The sequence below is a fragment of the Globicephala melas genome, chromosome X (genome assembly GCF_963455315.2).
Source record: "Globicephala melas chromosome X, mGloMel1.2, whole genome shotgun sequence".
Lineage (NCBI taxonomy): Eukaryota > Metazoa > Chordata > Mammalia > Artiodactyla > Delphinidae > Globicephala > Globicephala melas.
In genome coordinates, this window is record NC_083335.1 from 55,147,298 (window position 1) to 55,168,018 (window position 20,721).

The following is a 20,721-nucleotide window of genomic DNA, read 5'->3' on the forward strand; positions in this document are numbered from 1 at the left end:
TGTTACAGACTATTAACATTCTACTATGGGCAATGTTTGTGTTTGTCTTGCACACAATTATCAACTGTTAATAACATCTCTTTTTCCTCTTTGCCATCCCCTCATTTTTTCTTGCTTCCCATATCACAACAGCAAGTGTACAACGATGAATCTATAGGAAATATATTCACAGGCCCCTTAAATATCTTTCCTCAAAACAACAGTAACAGTAATACAAACACTTTACACACATATTTTTAGGACAAAAAGGAGGCTAGAAGGAAGAAACATTGTGAATTGATTTGAAGTCCATCTCCTGGGTTCAACAATAATGGTTGAATTAAAGTCATTAACAAAACAATTTCAAAAGCAGCACAATAAAACAAACTTCCGGATATAACAGGTCTCATACATTAAAGTGGTTATCTCTATTAAAGAAACTTGTAAATAAAGAATACAACCATCACCAATATTTCTGATAAAGATAGCTACAAAATGCACTGTTATCAGAATTACACAAGGATAATAAAAAAGCTAGAAACAAATTTTGCATGGAACCCCAGAAGGGAAACATATTCTATACTTCCTATGACTCCAAATCCCCAAAGAATATTGATAAAGTATTTTAAACTTTTCCCCATCACTTCACTTATGACTCAGTCTCTGAATCCTTTTTAGGAGCAATCTATCAAAACATACTTTTCAGATGTGAAACCTTTTTCCTGTGATTATTACTTTAAAGCCTGAACACAACGTAAACACTGAATTCAAAATGGATTTCTGCACCCCGTTTTAAATTGGTTTATTTTCAGTTAAGCTTTCAAAATTACTTAGATATATATGCATTTTATACATTAACCATCATACAGCTTTGCTATAATGATAGGATATTCCATAACATAAATTAATCACTATTTATCTTCCCCTAAGAACCTTCACTTTATGCTCCACATAATAGCAACCATCAATAACATACATAGATTTCTATATAAGCTTCTCATTTACCACAAACCCAAGATAATTATAGACTTCCAATTCTTCTTTATGTACTCAGTATTTTAATAGAAAATTGATCAAACCGTAGATGAAAAGTAGCCATCAGTGCCTCCATTTACCTCTCAAATAAACTTTTGTTCAGTTTACATTTCCCTTAGCAGTATAATAATCTTTCCTCATTCTCCAAAATTTTCCAGCATCATTCAGATACCATCTGGCAGTATCAAGTCATATGCCTACTTAAAGTCCAATTGACATGCAAACTAAATGCAAACCACAAACAGAATTTAACAGCTCATTGACAGTTTTAAAATACAATTCATCAAACATTTCAAATAACCATGAAGTGCTTAAAAGTCACAATTTCATATCATGACCTACAATAACTAACCATGAATTGACTATAGTACCCTGGAATTTAAGCTAATATTCATATTACAGGCAAGTTTAACAGTGACCCCAGTTGAGCTGCACATGCAAAGCATATGCAAATACTGAATTATGTAAGTCAACCTTTTCCCAAAGCTGGAAACATTAAGAGCCATCAATAGTATACAACACTCCAGCAATCTGGCTCATTTAGTCACATGTCAGAAATGTACAGCAACTTTTAATAGAATGGTAATGAAGACAAACCCTTTTTAAATATCACCAAAATGAATTTTTCTTTCCTGTCAACCACAAGGACATCAGGCAGACGACTATAAGCACTCTTTCTAATGCATCTTGGTATTCTGGCAACTCCTATAACTTTTATGTAAGTGCATGGCACCACCTCCTCCCAGCCATTAAGGTTACAAACTTCAATAATACTCTAATCTTCCCTCTAAAATATCACATTCATTTGGTTTCCAAGTCATGTTTTCCTCTGTGATATATTGCATTCTACAGTCAGGCACTAATCCCACCATGCTTAGAAGGTAACCTGTCTTCCTGGTTTTCCTATGCCATTTAATTTGCCTTTCCACTCCAATTTTTAGACTTTCAGTGGCTACTCACTGTCTCTAGAATAAAATGTAAGCTCTTTGGTTTCATGTGAACATACCTTTCTAGCTTTGATATCTCACTATATCCCTCTGTGTATGCTCTACTCTAGCCCCTCTGGACTAGTTGTAGCTCTCTGCAATTTTAACTTACCTTAGCCTTCACTTTTGTTGATGCCTCTCTCTGGAATCTACCACTCTAACACATTTATTTGGGTATGGTAAAAGTCCTCCTCCTCTTTTTCATCAATGGACTTTAATTTTAGAGCAGTTTTAGGTTTACAGAAAAAAAAATGAGCAGAATTTACAGAGAATTTCCATATACTTCCCCTCCACCAGCAGTTTCCCCTCTAAGTAACATCATGGATTAGTGAGGTACACTTGCTACAATGGATGAATCAATATTGATACATTATTATTAACTACTGTCCATAATGTGCAATAGGGTTCATTCTTTGCGTTGCAAATTCTAAGGATTTTCACAAATGCACAGTATCATGTATCTACCATTACAATATAATACAGAATAGTTAGTTTAACTGGCCTTAAAAATCCCCTCTGCTCCATCTATTCACCCCTCCTCTTACACTTGGCTTTTAATGTCTCTATAGATTTGCCTTTTCCTGAATGCCATATAAGTGGACTCATACAGTATTTGTTTTTTTCAGACTGGCTTTGTTTCTCTTAGAAATATGCACTAGTCTTTTCCAGGCATCACAACTCATTTGTTTTTATTGCTAACTATTCTTCCATGGCATGGATATACCACAGTTTGTTTACTCATTCAGCTATTGAAGGACACTGTGGTTTGCTTCCAACTTTTAGCAATTATGAATAGGGTTGCTATAAACATTGGTATGTAGATATTTGTGTGGACATAAATTTTCAATTCATTTGATAAACAAGGGAGACTCAGTTTAGCTTTGTGAGAAACTGTCAAATGCTTTCCAATATGGCTGTCCCATATTGCATTCCCACCAGCAATGAATGAGAGCTCCTCTTGCTCCAAATCCATACCAGCAATTAATGTTGATGAAGTTTTGGATTTTAGCCATTCCAATAGGTGTGCAGGGGTATCTCATTTGTTTTAATCTGAAACTCCCTAATAGCATATGATGTTGAGTATATTTTCATATGATTATTTGTCATCTGTATATCTTATTTGATGAGGTGTCTGTTCAGGTCTTTGACCCATTTTTAATTAGGCTATTTCTTTTTTTTAAATTGAAATATAATTGACTTACAATGTTATATTAGCTTCAGGTGTACACTTGATGATTCGATACTTTTATAGATTATGCACCATACAAAGTTATTATAAAATATTAGCTCTATTCCCTGTGTTGTTCATTACATCCCTAAGATCTATCTGTTTTATAACCTGTAGTTTGTACCTCTTAATCCCCATTACCTATTTTGCCCTTCCCCCAACACCTGCCCCTTGTGGTAACAACTAGTTTGTTCTCTGAATCTGTGAGTCTGTATATGTTTTGTAGTATTTGTTAATTTGATTTGTTTTTTAAATTCTGCATATAAGTGAAAACATACAGTATTTGTCTTTCTCTGTCTGACATTTCTCTAAGCATAATACCCTCCAGGTCCATCCACATTGTTGCATATGGCAAGATTTCAAGTGCTGAGTAATATTCAGCACTTGAAATGGCAAGATCTCAAGTGCTGAGTAATATTTCACCTCTTCTTTAACCATTCATCAGTTGTAGACATTTAGGTGGCTTCCATTATCTTGGCTACTATAAATAATGCTGCTATGAACAGTTAGGTACATATTTTTTCTTTCAAATTAGTATTTTTGGTTTCCTCAGAAAAATACCTAGGAGTGGAACTGCTGGATGGTATGGTAGTTCTATTTTCAATTTTTTGAGGAATGTCCATATCATTTTACATAGTGGCTACACCAATTAACATTCCATCAACAGTGCATGAGGGTTCCTTTTCTCCAAATCCTTGCCAATATTTGTTACTTCTTATCTTTTTGACAGGCATGAGGTGAGATCTCATTTTGGTTTTGATTTGCATTTCCCTGATGATTAGTGATGTTGAGCATACTTTCATGCATCTGTTGGCCACCTGCATGTCTTCTTTGGAAAAATGTCTATTCAAGTCCACTGCCCATTTTTTAATCAGGTGATTTTTTGATGTTGAGCTGAATGAGTCCTTTGTATGTTTTGGATATTAATGCCTTATCAGATATATTTTATATAAATATCTTCTCCCATTCAGTAGGCAGACTTTTCTTTTATTAATAGTTTCCTTCACTGTGCAGAAGTTTTTTAGTTTTAGGTAGTCACAATTGATTATTTTTGCTTTTGTTTCTCTTGCCTGAGGACACATATCCAAAAATATATTGCTAAGATTGATGTCAAAGAACTTACTGCCTATGATTTTTTATAAGAGTTTTATGTTTCAGGTTTTACTTTTAAGTCTTTAATCTGTTTTGAGTTTATTTTTGTATATTGTGTGAGAAAGTAGTCCAGTTTGATTCTTTTCCATGTAACTGTCCAGTTTCCCAACACCATTTACTGAAGAGGCTGTCTTTTTCCCATTGTAAACTTTGCCTCCTTTGCCAGAGATTTATTGACCATGTGAGTCTCGGATCATATCTGGGCTCCCTATTCTGTTTCATTAACCTATGTGTCTGTTCTTGTGCCAGTACCATACTGTTTGGATTACTGTAGCTTTGAAGTACATCTTGGAATCAGGGAGCATGACACCTCCAGCTTTGTTTTTCTTTCTCAAGATTGTTTTGGGGTCTTTTGTGTTTCCATATAAATTTTAGAATTATTTGTTCTAGTTCTGTGAAAAATGCCATGGGTATTTTGATAGAGTCTGCATTGAATCTGTAGATTGCCTTGGGTAGTATGGTCATTTTAACAATATTAATTTTTCCAATCCATGAGCATAGCGTTTCCTTCTATTTGTTTGTATCATCTTCAATTTCTTTCATCAATATCTTACAGTTTCCTGAGTACAAAACTTTTAACTTCTTGGTTTGGCTTATTCCTAGGTATTTCATTCTTTTTAATGCAATTGCAAATGAAATTGTTTTCTTAACTTCTCTTTCAGATAGTTCATTGTTAGTGTATATAAATGCAATAGATTTCTGTATATTAATTTTGTTTCCTACAAATTTACTGAATTTGTTTTTTAGCTCTAATAGTTTTGGGTGGTATCTTTAGAGTGTTCTCTATATAGTATCACATCATTTACAAACAGTGAGTTTTTACTTCCCTTCCAATCTGGGTTCCTTTTATTTATTTTTTCTTATCTGATTGCTGTAACTAGAATGATCTTGAATAAAAGTGGCAAGAGTGGGTATCTTTGTCTTGTTCCTGACCTTAGATGAAGTGTTATGAGCTTTTCACCATTGTGTACTCTGTTGGATGTAGGTTTGTAATATATGGCCTTCATTATGTTGAGATATCTTCCCTCTATACCAATATTATTAAGAGTTTTTAATCATAAATGGATGTTGGATTTTATCAAAAGCTTTTTCTGCATCTATTGAGATGATTTTTATCTTTTGTCTTGCTAATGTGGTGTATTATGTTGACTGAGTTTCAGATATTGAGCCATCCTTGTATCCCTGTAATAAATTCCACTTGATCGTGGTATATGATCTTTTTAATCAATTGCTGATTCAGTTTGCTAATATTTTGTTAAGAATTTTTGCATCTATGTTCAACAGTGATATTGGCCTCTAATTTTATTTTTTGTGGTGTCTTTGTCTGATTTTGGTATAAGTGTGACATTGGCTTCATGGAATTAGTTCGGAAGCATTCCTTCCTTTTCAATATTTTGGAATAGTTTGAGAATGATAGGCATTCACTCTTCTTTAAATGTATGGTAGAATTCACCTGTGAAGCCATCTGGTACTGGACTTCTATTTGTTGGGAGTTTTTCTATTATTAATTTGATTTCCTTACTGGTCATATTTTCTATTTCTTTCAGAGTCAATCCTGGGGGATTGTACATTTCTAGAAATTTTTCCATTTCTTCTAGGCTGTCCATTTTATTGACATGTAATTGTTTGAGGTAAGCTCTTAGGATCCTTTGTATTTCTGTGATATTGGTTTAAATTCTCCTTTTTCATTGTTGATTTTATTTAGTTGGGTCCTCTTTTTTTCTTCATGGGTCTGCCTAAAGATTTAACAATGTTGTTTACCTTTTAACAGAACCAACTCTTAGTTTCCTTGATCTTTACTATTTTTGTCTCTATATCATTTACTTCTGCTCTGATCTTTATTATTTCTTTCTTTCTACTAACTTTGGGTTTTTTTTCTAGTTCCTTTATGTGTAAGGTTAAGTTGTTTAAGATTTTTCTTCTTTCCAGGAATGGACTTATATCACTATAAACAACCCTCTTAGAATTGCTTTTGTTTTCCATAGATTTTGATTTTTTTTCCATTTCCATTTGTCTCCAGGTATTTTTAATTTCCTCTTTGAATTTCTTAGTGACACATTGATTGTTCAGTAGCATATTGTGTAGCCTCCACATTTTTGTGTTCTTGCAGTTCATTTCATTATGGCTGATTTCTAGTCTCATAGCGTTGTGGTGGGAAAAGATGCTTGATATGATTTCAACCTTGCTAAATTTATTGGGACTTGTTTGTGGCCCAGCATGTGATCTATCCTGGAAACTGTTCCATGTGCACTTGAAAAGAACGTTATTCTGCAGGTTTTGGATGGCATGTTCTATGTATGTATCTTTTAATTCCATCTGATCTAATGTGTCATTTAAGGCCAATGTTTCCTTATTGATTTTTGTCTGAGTGATAGATCCACTGATGTAAATGGGGTGTAAATGTCACTTACTATTATTTTGTTACTGTCAATTTCTCCCTTTATGTTTGATAGTATTTGCTATGTATTTGGGTGCTCTTATATTGAGTTCACATATATTTATAATTGTTATATCTACTTGTTGGATTGATCCTTTTATAATTATGTAATGCCCTTCTTTCTCTTGCTACAGTCTTTGTTTTAAAGTCTGTGTTGTCTGATATAAGTATTGCTATCCCAGCTTTCTTCATTTCCATCTGCATGAAGTACCTTTCCCCATTCTCTCAGTTTCAGTCTGTATGTGTCTTTAGATCTGAAGTGAGTCTTTTATAAGCAGCATATGTATGAGTCTTGTTTTTTAATCAATATAACCAAACCTGTTTCTCTTGGTTGGAATATTTAGTCCATTTACATTTAAAGTAATTATTGATAGATATGTACTTACTGTCATTTTGTTTTCTGATTGTTTTTGAAGTTCTCTTTTGTTCCTTTCTTACCTTTTGCTCTCTTCCCTTGTGATTTGATGACTATCTTTAATGTTATATTTGAACACTTTCTCCTTTTGTGTGTGTATCTATTATAGGTTTTTGGTTTGTCTTTACCATGTGGTTCATATATTAAGTGGATGATCTCTTAAGTTCAAACAGATTCTAACAACCCTGCATTTTATTCTCCATCCTTCACAGGTAATGTTTTTGATGTCATATTTTACTTTTTTGTTTGTTTTGTATATCACTTAACTACTTATTGTGGATATAGATGATTTTACTACTTTTATCTTTTAACCTTACTACCAGCTTTTAAGTGGTTGATCTACTACCTTTCCTGTATGTTTGCCTTTACCAATGAGACATTTCCTTTCATAATTTTTATATTTCTAGTTGTGGTCTTTTCCACTTAAAGGAGTTCTTTTAACATTTCTTGCAAAGCAGTTTTAGTGGTGCTGAACTCTTTAGTTTTTGCTTGTCTGTAAAACTATCCTTCAAATATGAACGACAGCCTTACCAGATTGTTTATTCTTGGTTGTAGGGTTTTGCCATTAATCACTTTCATCATGCCAGTCATTTCTGGCCTGCAAAGTTTCTGCTGATAAGGGTCTGATTGTTTTATGGAAGTTCCCTTCAAGTTAACCAGCTGCTTGCATATTACTGTTTTTAAGATTTTCTCTTTATTTTTTGTCATTTTAATTATAATTTGTCTTGGTGTGGATCTGTTTGGTTTCACCTTGTCTGGAACTATCTGTGCTTCCTCGACCTGGATGTCCATTTCCTTTCCCAGGGTAGGGAAGTTTTCAGCTATTATTTATTCAAATAAATTCTCTGCCCTCTCTTTTCCTCCTGCCCCCCCCAGCATGCTGATGTTAGAATGCTTGATGTTGTCCCAGATGTCTTCTAAACTGTTCTCATTTTTTAAAATTATTTTCCTTTTTTCTGTTCAGCTTGAGTGATTTCCACTACTCTGTCTTCCATTTTGCCAATGCATTCCTCTGTATCATCTAATCTACTATTGATCCCTTCTAGTGCATTTTTTTATTTAGGTTATTGTATTCTTCATTTCTGTTTAGTTCTTCTTTATATTTTCTAACTATTTGTAAAGCTTCTCACTGTGATCATCTATTCTTCTCCTGACTTCATTGAGCATCTTTATGATTATTAAGTTGAACTCTTTATTGGGTAGATTGCTTGTTTCCACTTTGCTATGTTCTTCTTCTGTGGTTTTGTCTTGTTTCTCTGTTTGGAACACATTCCTCTGTCTCCTCACTTTGCCTAATTTTCTATGTATATTTCTATGTATTAAGTAGGTTGGTTACATTTCCTGATTTTGGAAAATTGGTCTTTTATAGGAGACGTCCTATGGGGCACAGCAGCATAAACCTTCTGGTTCGCAGAGCTATGTGCTCTAGGAGTGACTTCTGTGTGGGCTGCATGAGCCCTTCTGTTGTGATGGGTTCAACTACTATGGGCACACTGGTAGGTGAGGTTAGTCACCAGCCCATTTGGCTGCCAGGCCTTTCCTTGTGCAATGGCTTCAAGCTCACTGGTGTGTAGGGCTGGGCTGGCTGCACTGCTCAGGCAGTCCCAGGGATTGTGCCAGCCCACTGGTGGGAGGGTGGTTCTCAGCATGGCTGGCTCCTGAGTTTTCTTATCTACTGTGTCTCCATTATTTTTACTTTTTGCTGTTGCTGCTTTTGCTTTTTTTGCTTTTCTTTTACTTGATACCTGATTACACAAGAAGTATTTTGAGTACAAGCAAAATCATCAATAACCCAGGTCACTAATATTCATAGGCCAGTCTATGTCTTTAATTGGTGTATTTAGACCAATCATATTTAAAGTGATTATGATAGTTGGATAGGTAGCTATCATATTTGTTACTGTTTTCTATTCATGTCCTTATTTTTTCTTTTTTTTAAGTCTTGTCTTCCACTCTTTTGTTGTTTTCTCTGGTGTTAACTGACCATTTTATATGACTCATTTTTCTCTCCTCTTTTATCATGTTAATTATACTTATTTTAAAAAAAAAATAAGTGATTTCCCTGGAGTTTGTAATATACATTTTACAACTTATTTAAATCTGCTTTCAAATGACACTAAGCCATTTCATGGGTGGTGAAGTTACCTTATAGCAGAGTATTTCCAATTCCTCCCTCCTGTCCTTTATAATATCACTGTCATTTATATCACTTATTCACTTATCCATAAAGTATAATCACCCAATATATCATTGTTATTGTTATTTGGAACAGTTTATTTGTTCGATTAAGAATATATATATATATATATATACATACATACACACACACACACACACACACACACACACATACACATATAATTTACCTTAATTTATTCCTTCTCTAACTCTCATCCTTTCTTTCTGTAGATCCAACTTTCTGACCTATACCATTTTCCTTCTCTCTGAAGACTTTCTTTTAACATTTTTTACAGGGTAGATCTGGTGGTATGGTAACAAATTCCTTTAACTTTTGTTCATCTGAGGAAGTCTTTATTTCCTCACTTTTAAAGGAAAATTTCACTGGATACAAAATTCTAGGTTGGTGGAATGTGTTCTTTCATCACCAACAATTTCACACCACTCTATTCTTCAATGCCTGGTTTCTGAAAGTAAGTCTAAAGTAATTCTTCTCTTTGTTCCTGTACGTGTAAGGAGTATTTTTTTCTCTCTGTCTTCCTTCAAGATTTTTTCTTTTTGATTTTCCATTTTGACTATAATATGCATAGCAGTAGATTTGTTAATATGTATCTTTCTTAGTGTTTTGTAAGCTTTCTGGGTCTGTAGTTTGGAATCTCTCATTAATCTGGGAAAATTTTCGGCCATTGTTACTTCAAATATTTCTTCTCTTCCTTTCCCTCAATCTTGTCCTTCTAGTATTTCCATTACATGTGTGCTACACCTTTTGTAATTGCCACACAGTTCTTGGATATGCTGTTCTGTTTTTTTTTTTCATTCATTTTTGCTTTGTTTTTTCAGTTTGGGAAGTTTCTTTTGACATATCTCCAAGTTTCCTAATCCTTGCCTTGACCCTGATGAGCCCATCTTAGGCATTTTTCATTTTATTGGAGTATTTTTGATTTTCAGTATTTCCTTTTGATGCTTAGATTTTCCCTTTTTCTGCTTAAAATTTCCATGAATACTTTTGTTTTCCACTTTTCCCATTCTCTTAGTATATTAATCATAGTTATTTAAAATTCCTAGTCTGATAATTCTAAAATATCTGCTATATGTAATTCTGGTACTGTCACTTGCTTTCTCTCTTCATACTGTGTTTTTTGCCTTTTACATGCCTTGCAATTTTCTTGTTTAAAGCCAGAAATTGTGTATTGGGTAAAGGGAAGTGACATAAACAGACCTTTATTGGGAAATTTTATGTTTATTGGCAAGGAGTTAGACTGTTTACTGTTTGCTGTAGTTGTCATATTAGCAGCTATATTTTCCTATCTTCCCTGTTGTCTTTGTTTTTACCTAGAGGCTTTCTGAGGCATTCTGTTCTTTCAGTTGTAACATCCTGTTATTAGGCAGAGCCCTAATGTGTAGAGAGAAGAAATGGTCTATAATCCTGTGATCAAGTCTCAGTCTCCTAGTGAGACTGTGGCCTTGGGCTGTGACTTTCGCAAGTTCTTTTCTGCCTTTTTGCCCTCTTAGGTGAGACAGGAAGACTAGAGGGGACTAGAGTTGAGTATTTCTCTTTCCCCACATGAAAAACTAAAGGGGCTGGAGTTTTGTATCTCTATTCCCTCGCATCAATGTCTACAGGGTACTGGAGTTTACTGTATCCCTTCCCCCAAGTCAGGCTGTGGTGAAAGTAAATAGTTTAAGCTCTGGTAAAGTAGTTTCCTTTGAGAATGGGCCTCTGTTAAGGAGGACAGAACATTCTGGACATATTTTGAAATGGTTATTTTTTCTCTCCTCTTCTAGAAGCATGAGGACAACTTTCTCAAGTCTTCATCCTGAGAACTTCATAGGGTTCTGGAGGTAAAACTCATGAAACTGTAGGGACCCCCTAAGTGTGGGCCCCCAGGAGTCTTTATCTCTCAAGCAAGATTCACTCTGAATCTTCAGAAATAACTCAATTACTCTTTAAATACTTCTACCAGGCTCTAGCTCTGGCTTCTGCTCCCTATAATCTGTGATTCTCTGTATCTGCCAATCTATCCAGTTTGGGGGTTAACTGTACCCCGTGTACTCAATCTCTGATGGATTTAAAAGAGCTATTGATTTTCAGACTGTCCACTTTTTTCTTGTTGTGAGGACAAGAATGACAACTTATAAGCTCTTTACATGTCAGACCAGAAACAAGAAGTCCTCTAGGTTTCCCCTCTTTATGACATAAGTCTATCTTAATCAGTTGGTTTTGATTTATAATATTCACAACTTTTCTGACATTCATTTTATTTGTCTTTGCTTAACATTACATTTTTTATGAGACATTTCACCCTTTAGATTATAATCTCCTTAAAGGATGAAACCATAACTTATTTTATATGCTTAATGACTGATGAATTTCATTAAGATTTAGGACATCATGTTAAAATATCTCAGAATTCCTCTGTTGCCTTAATTCTAGTGGGGGGATGAAAGTCTCAGAGAAAGGAATAATGGAATTCTTCTCCCAGATTTTCTGTCTGTAAGGAAAGTAAGATTTTAGCTAAGCAAGATATATAAGGCCTGTTTTCCTACAGAAAGATTTCTGAGTCTTTGAAGCTCCTAAAGACATTATCTAAACCTGAATTTGTATAATTCAGCTGTAGTTTGACTACTGAGTAATAAGTACTTACTATATGCAAGTCACTGCTAACAGTTTTTCCTTAATTATTTTTAGCCTTCTCAATAACCTTAATGCCTAGGTGTACTTTTATTCCTATTTTTCAGTTGTGGAAACTGAGACTTGGAAAAGTTATCTGACTTCTCCAGAGCCAGACAGTGATACAGAATTCAAAAGATGTGGAATTCAAACCCAAGTTTATGTGACTATAGCCAGAATTCTTAACTACTCTCTTACATAGCCTCCTGTGTACCTCTACTCTGCTATACGGCCACTCAATATATCTCTGTTCTAAAAACCTCACCCTTTCAAATGAATTCCTCTTTATCTACCTTCCTAACTTCAAATTGTTAAACCTTATCGAAGAGAAATAAACCATCCCTGGTATTGCAAGTTGTTCAGTGGGTCTTGGGTGGTATTTTTCTTACACACCAAATTTGGTAAGTACAGTATACATACTATTGGCCAGCAGCTGGTTCTGCTGCAGTGGATTGAGGGTAGGAGCTCCTCCAAGGCCTGACTGGCCAGCCAGGGCTGCATGAGCAATTCCATGTTGGGGTCCAGGAGCAGCAAGAGGAGACTGCATCTTATCCTTATCCCAGGAAGAGTCACTTCCACCTGAAAAACATTCATATAAACAGATTGCAAGTTAACAACTTTCCGTGAGAAGGGTTTTTAAACTCCCTTTTTAGGGTTGTAATTATTAATATTACTATATAGAAAATTATTATTAAACATAAGTGACTCATTTTTTATGATGGTTTCAAAAACTTTCAATAGCCTTGGATTTAAGCTGACTCTGGGAAAACTAAACAGCTTTCACTAATAATATAGGCTCACTTGCCTTACAGGTAGTCTAAAAAATCTGGAAGCATAATGAATAACTTTTGAAAGCATTTATATTTTGAAGGCCTTTAACTGAACACTACTGCCTCTCCTTCCAACCCTCTAACATATGTGTGCTATATCTTAATGAAAAGCAGTTGCTATTCACTCAAAAAGAACACATTCATAAGAGCATGATGACATGCAAAAATATGTGGTAAGATACAAAATGATCAGTTATTTTGTTTTCAGATCCAGCCCTCAAAAAGTTAATCTCTTCATACACAGCAGGCTTTTATACAAAATAAGAGGGATAAAACATAAAACCACAGCTCTTAATTTGAAATTGTGCTTTACTTTGATCATCCATGCTAGAGAGTGAAGTAAAGTATGCATAAATGCAGACTACTATACTACATCATCATAATAATCTACAGTGGCATAGCTATTTCATCTGGCACTTAGCATACTGTGGGGCAGAACCATTGCTTAAAAGCATATAGGAAACAGCCACAAAATTATTTCCAGGGCATCTTTTTAAGAAGAATACTTTAAACAGAGGGGTAGGGGTTGAATTCCAATCACTGCAGTAGCACACAGTCTTGCTTTAGAAAACAAAATGGTTGTGTGGGCAGCCCCATCTATTCACTTGATGTATTTCATTAATTCAGAGATCAGTGGTTCTGTTCTTATTCCCATGCTGGAATTGTGACATTAGCATCTCCACATGGCTGACTCTATCCCATCTGATTGCCAAAACATTGACCCTGTTTTGTAGAGAGATTTAGGCCTGGGGATCTTGGGCATTCTGTAAAATATGTGCACTTACTGGCTTAAGAAAAAAGTAGAAAGAAATCAAGGTGCTCATATTCCTAACATTCAACATTGTAAATTTTTTCACTTCTTTGAGTTCCCTCCTAGGCTTTGTTCATATAAATACTCATTTATACATTATAAACATCTCTGCCATGTTGCTTCAGGTATCAGATTTACAAAGTGTAATGGCTACATAGCAGTCTACTGAGTTAATGTACTATAATTTATTAAACATTGGATTATACGTTTGTTTCAAATTTGTCACTATTATAAATTTACTGTAATAAAAACATTCATTTGAATATTTCCTTAGACTCAATCAATTCCCTAGAGTGTGATTTCTGGGTCAAAGAGGTTGAATGTTTTTATTTATAAAATAGAGTATTTACTTAGTTTATACTATTGCTTTCAAGTATCACATTTGCAAAATCAGTTTTTAGAGTTGTAGACTTTTTAGGGAAATATTTTCAAGGCAAAGTGGTGTTCTCCCTGAGGATTTAAAATTTATTTAAGCAAACTGCTAGAATCTCTGGGAGGTTTTTATTTGTTTGTTTGCTTTGGTTTTTTAACCTTTTTACCCATTCATCTGCTCTTATCCCACTTCTGGGAATCAATCCCCTCTGCTGGACACTTTCAAGTTGTCTTGTGGCCAAAGTCAATTTCTAATCCAAAAGCGGGAGACTTGGTCAATTTCCAATTAGACAAGTTTCAGACAAGGAAACACTAGATTCTCCATCAGCATATATAAAGGCCGAGGAGTACTTGGTCATACTTATAAAAACAAAGTTTTTCCAATCAAACAGGGAAGAAATAAGTAGCTAATTGTTCAGTTTCTGCTTTAAGCCATTCAGTTAACATGCATGGAAGCTCAAAGATAGGCAAATTAGTTGAATTGATAGATTGGCTTAATGGACCAGAAATCATTCCCTTGATCATGTTGAGGTTTGGTGTGTTTATTGAAAACATGCAACACTCTTTTTTTTTTTTTAACATCTTTATTGGGGTATAATTGCCTTACAATGGTGTGTTAGTTTCTGCTTTATAACAAAGTGAATCAGTCATACATAAACATATGTTCCCATATGTCTTCCCTCTTGTGTCTCCCTCCCTCCCACACTCCCTATTCCACCCCTCCAGGCTGTCACAAAGCACCAAGCCAATATCCCTGTGCCATGCGGCTGCTTCCCACTAGCTATCTACCTTACTACGTTTGTTAGTGTGTATATGTCTATGACTCTCTCTCGCCCTGTCACAGCTCACCCTTCCCCCTCCCCATAACCTCAAGACTGTTCTCTAGGAGGTCTGCATCTTTATTCCTGCCTTACCCCTAGGTTGTTCATGACATTTTTTTCCCTTAAATTCCATATATATGTGTTAGCATACGGTATTTGTCTTTTTCTTTCTGACTTACTTCACTCTGTATGACAGACTCTAGGTCTATCCACCTCATTACAAATAGCTCAATTTCGTTTCTTTTTATGGCTGAGTAATATTCCATTGTATATATGTGCCACATCTTCTTTATCCATTCACCCGATGATGGGCACTTAGGTTGTTTCCATCTCTGGGCTAATGTAAATAGAGCTGCAATGAACATTTTGGTACATGACTCTTTTTGAATTTCGGTTTTCTCAGGGTATATGCCCAGTAGTGGGATTGCTGGGTCATATGGTAGTTCTATTTGTAGTTTTTTTAAGGAACCTCCATACTGTTCTCCATAGTGGCTGAACCAATTCACATTCCCACCAGCAGTGCAAGAGTGTTCCCTTTTCTCCACATCCTCTCCAGCATTTATTGTTTCTAGATTTTTTGATGATGGCCATTCTGACTAGTGTGAGATGATATCTCATTGTAGTTTTGATTTGCATTTCTCTAATGATTAATGATGTTGAGCATTCTTTCATGTGTTTGTTGGCAGTCTGTATATCTTCTTTGGAGAAATGTCTATTTAGGTTTTCTGCCCATTTTTGGATTGGGTTGTTTGCTTTTTTGTTATTGAGATGCATGAGCTGCTTGTAAATTTTGGAGATTAATCCTTTGTCAGTTGCTTCATTTGCAAATATTTTCTCCCATTCTGAGGGTTGTCTTTTGGTCTTGTTTACGGTTTCCTTTGCTGTGCAAAAGCTTTGAAGTTTCATTAGGTCCCATTTGTTTATTTTTGTTTTTATTTCCATTATTCTAGGAGGTGGGTCAGAAAGGATCTTGCTGTGATTTATGTCATGGAGTGTTCTGCCTATGTTTTCCTCTAAGAGTTTGATAGTTTCTGGCCTTACATTTAGGTCTTTAATCCATTTTGAGCTTATTTTTGTGTATGGTGTTAGGGAGTGATCTAATCTCATACTTTTACATGTACTTGTCCAGTTTTCCCAGCACCACTTATTGAAGAGGCTGTCCTTTCTCCACTGTACATTCCTGCCACCTTTATCAAAGATAAGGTGTCCATATGTGCGTGGGTTTATCTCTGGGCTTTCTATGCTGTTCCATTGATCTATATTTCTGTTTTTGTGCCAGTACCATACTGTCTTGATAACTGTAGCTTTGTAGTATAGTCTGAAGTCAGGGAGCCTGATTCCTCCAGTTCCTTTTTGCGTTCTCAAGATTGCTTTGGCTCTTCAGGGTCTTTTGTGTTTCTATACAATTTGCAAAAGTTTTTGTTCTAGTTCTGTGAAAAATGCCAGTGGTAGTTTGATAGGGATTGCATTGAATCTATAGATTGCTTTGGGTAGTAGAGTCATTTTCACAATGTTGATTCTTCCAATCCAAGAACATGGTATATCTCTCCATCTATTTGTATCATCTTTAATTTCTTTCATCAGTGTCTTATAATTTTCTGATTACAGGTCTTTTGTCTCCTTAGGTAGCTTTATTCCTATCTATTTATTCTTTTTGTTGCAATGTTAAATGAGAGTGTTTTCTTGATTTCACTTTCAGATTTTTCATCATTACTATGTAGGAATGCCAGAGATTTCTGTGCATTAATTTTGTATCCTGCCACTTTACCAAATTCATTGATTAGCTCTAGTAGTTTTCTGGTAGCATCTTTAGGATTCTCTATGTATAGGATCATGTCATCTGCAAACAGTGACAGCTTTACTTCTTCTTTTCCGATTTGGATTCCTTTTATTTTCTTTTCTTCTCTGATTGCTGTGGCTAAAACTTCCAAAACTATGTTGAATAAGAGTTGTGAGAGTGGGCAACCTTGTCTTGTTCCTGATCTTAGTGGAAATGCTTTCAGTTTTTCACCATTGAGGATGATGTTTGCTGTGGGCTTGTCATATATGGCCTTTATTATGTTGAGGAAAGTTCCCTCTATACCTACTTTCTGCAGGGTTTTTATCATAAATGGGTGTTGAATTTTGTCAAAAGCTTTCTCTGCATCTATTGAGATGATCATATGGTTTTTCTCCTTCAATTTTTTAATATGGTTTATCACATTGATAGATTTGTATATATTGAAGAATCCTTGCATTCCTGGAATAAACCCCACTTGATCATGGTGTATGATCCTTTTAATGTGCTGTTGGATTCTGTTTGCTAGTATTTTGTTGAGGATTTTTGCATCTATGTTCATCAGTGATATTGGCCTGTAGTTTTCTTTCTTTGTGACATCCTTGTCTGGTTTTGGTATCAAGGTGATGGTGACCTCATAGAAGGAGTTTGGGAGTGTTCCTCCCTCTGCTATATTTTGGAAGAGTTTGAGAAGGATAGGTGTTAGCTCTTCTCTAAATGTTTGATAGAATTCGCCTCTGAAGCCATCTGGTCCTGGGCTTTTCTTTGTTGGAAGATTTTTAATCACAGTTTCAATTTCACTGCTTGTGATTTGTCTACTCATATTTTCTATTTCTTCCTGATTCAGTCTTGGCAGGTTGTGCATTTCTAAGAATTTGTCCATTTCTTCCAGATTGTCCATTTTATTGGCATAGAGTTGCTTGTAGTAATCTCTCATGATCTTTTTTATTTCTGCAGTGTCAGTTGTTACCTCTCCTTTTTCATTTCTAATTCTATTGATTTGAGTCTTCTCCCTTTTTTTCTTGATGAGTCTGGCTAGTGGTTTATCTATTTTGTTTATCTTCTCAAAGAACCAGCTTTTAGTTTTATTGATCTTTGCTATTGTTTCCTTCATTTCTTTTTCATTTATTTCTGATCTGATTTTTATGATTTCTTTCCTTCTGCTAGCTTTGGGGTTTTTTTGTTCTTCTTTCTCTAATTGCTTGAGGTGCAAGGTTAGGTTGTTTATTCTAGATGTTTCCTGCTTCTTAAGGTGGGCTTGTATTGCTATAAACTTCCCCCTTAGAACTGCTTTTGCTGCATCCCACAGGTTTTGGGTTGTTGTGTCTCCATTGTCATTTGTTTCTAGGTATTTTTTGATTTCCTCTTTGATTTCTTCAGTGATCATTTCATTATTAAGTAGTGTATTGTTTAACCTCCATGTGTTTGTATTTTTTACAGATCTTTTCCTGTAATTGATATCTAGTCTCATGGCGTTGTGGTCAGACAAGATACTTGATACAATTTCAATTTTCTTAAATTTACCAAGGCTTGATTTGTGACCCAAGATATGATCTATCCTGCAGAATGTTCCATGAGCACTTGAGAAAAATGTGTATTCTGTTGTTTTTGGATGGAGTGTCCTATAAATATCAATTAAGTCCATCTTGTTTAATGTATCATTTAAAGCTTGTTTTTCCTTATTTATTTTCATTTTGGATGATCTGTCCATGGGTGAAAGTGGTGTGTTTAAGTCCCCTACTATGAATGTGTTACTGTCGATTTCCCCTTTTATGGCTGTTAGTATTTGCCTTATGTATTGAGGTGCTCCTATATCATGCAACACTCTTATGATTACACCAGTTGTTCTCTCTTTTCATCCAGATGTTTGCTGTTGTTTAGTCACTGCCTAAGAGCAGGGAGGTATTTTATGGTTGGTGCATTGACATAATTTAGCATTCACAAATTTGAAATTCCAATTAATCAATATGACGTTGTTATGCTGTAATGAAAATGAATGGCGGAGGGGGATGAGGAGAGTATCTTAATAAATGATGAAAGTAACCACATTGCAACACTGAGAATTCTTTATAGTAACATTGGGCCCATAAACATGATTAATACCAGAAAATGCAAAATTTTGGAAGATCAATTGCTGAGCAACAACAGAAACACTTCATCATTTTAGCACTATGTCTAAGATATGAATTATCTCACCATTACAGAACTGTAATTTGTAAAATGATGAGCAACACATTGACAAATAAAGATACATTTAGAAGACACTAAATTATACCATTGATATTAACATGGTATTGCACCATCACAGCAGCAACAGCATGAAACAATACTAGAGCTGAGATTATGTCAATATTTATTTTATAAATTGAAAATCCTTTAGTCAATTTTCAATAACAAATGGTACATTAGATATTGTCTAATGTTTTATATATTACATATTCCAAATAACTTGAATATAAATGATTTTTAAACTGCATTAAAGGATTCCAGGTGTTTTTTTGTCTGCTTTTATGAGAACTTTAGACGAACTTTTTCCAACAATTCTCATCTTTTTAACTACTGGGTTAAAAATGATACAAGGAAGCTGGTTACCAGCTGTGCCCATCTTCACTAAGTATAAATACATGAAATTATCCTGCATTCTTAAGGCAACTATATATGAAGTGAGTGACAAAGGAGTATGGGACATCCTTGATATTTGCATAGGAAGCTCTGGACACATTTTTGTCTTTTGACCTAAACTACTTACCATTTTAAAGTCTATACAAATTGACTTATGACTCAGTATGGAGGCTTTGGAAGACCCAAACTTTACATTTCCCTATGCCCTTGTGCCAATCTGTAATAACATCTACTGCACTTAAAGCTGCACTTAAAGCTAAAAAATTGTTTTTACCAATGTAATCTAGAGTCAACCTTTTTCTACCACTATGTGAAGGGCACATCCTGAGCTCCCTTATACCATGTGAGGACACAGCAAAAATATGGTTGTCTGTGAACCAAGAAGTGGGTCCTCACCAGATACTAAATCAACCATCATCTTGATCTTGGTCTTCCAGCTTCCAGAACTGTGAGAAATAAATTCCCTGTTGTTTATAAGCCACCCATCTATGGAATTTCTGTTATAGCAGACCAAATGGACTAAGACACCATGGAGTGTGTAGATTAAACAACAAAAATTAATTTTCTCACAGTTCTGGAGGCTAGAAGTCCAAGATCAAGGTGTCAACAGATTTGGTTTCTTCCAAGGCCTCTCTTCTTGGGTTGCAGAGAAAACAATTCTATTTACTAGTGCATGAAAAAGAATAATATGGCTAGAAGTAAATTTGACCAAGGAAATGGAAGACCTATACACTGAAAACTATAATACACTGATGAAAGAAATTGAAGAAGACACAAATAAATGGAAAGATATTCTGTGCTTATGGATTGGAAGAATTCATACTGTTAAAATATCAATATTACTCAAAGCAATTTACAGATGCAATGCATTCCCTCTCAAAATCAATGACTTTTTTCACAGAAATAGAACAAAAAGATCCTAAAATTTCTATGGATACGAAAAAGACCCTGAATAGCTGAAGCAATCTTGAGAAAGAAGAACAAAGTTGGGGGCATCATGCTCCCTGATTTCAAACTATATTACAAAGCTACAATAATCAAAAAATATGGTATTGGCATAAAAGCAGACACATAGATGAATGGAACAGAATCAAGAGTGTAGAAATAATCCCATGCACATGGTCAATTAATGTATGACAAAAGAGGTATGAATACACAATGGGGAAAGGACAGTCTCTTCAATAAATAGTGCTGAGAAAACTGGACAGCCATATTCAAAAGAATAAAACTAGACTACCATCTTACAGTTTACACACAAATTAACTCAAGATGGATTAAAGACATGAATATGAGACCTGAAACCATAAAACTTCTAGGAGGAAACATAGGCAGTAACACTTTGACATTTGTCTTGGAAATGATTATTTGGATCTGACCCCAAAAGCAAAGGCAACAAAAGCAAAAATA

At 34.9% G+C, this 20,721-nt stretch overlaps 1 protein-coding gene across 1 annotated transcript in view; it reads right to left on the minus strand.

Moving 5' to 3' along the window:
* DACH2 (dachshund family transcription factor 2) overlaps nucleotides 1–20,721 on the minus strand; it is a 615,381-nt gene that overhangs the window by 138,745 nt on the left and 455,915 nt on the right. The window contains exon 5 of the mRNA XM_060292022.1: nucleotides 12,502–12,660. Coding sequence (XP_060148005.1) covers nucleotides 12,502–12,660 — 159 coding nt within the window. The remainder of the gene's footprint in view (nucleotides 1–12,501; nucleotides 12,661–20,721) is intronic.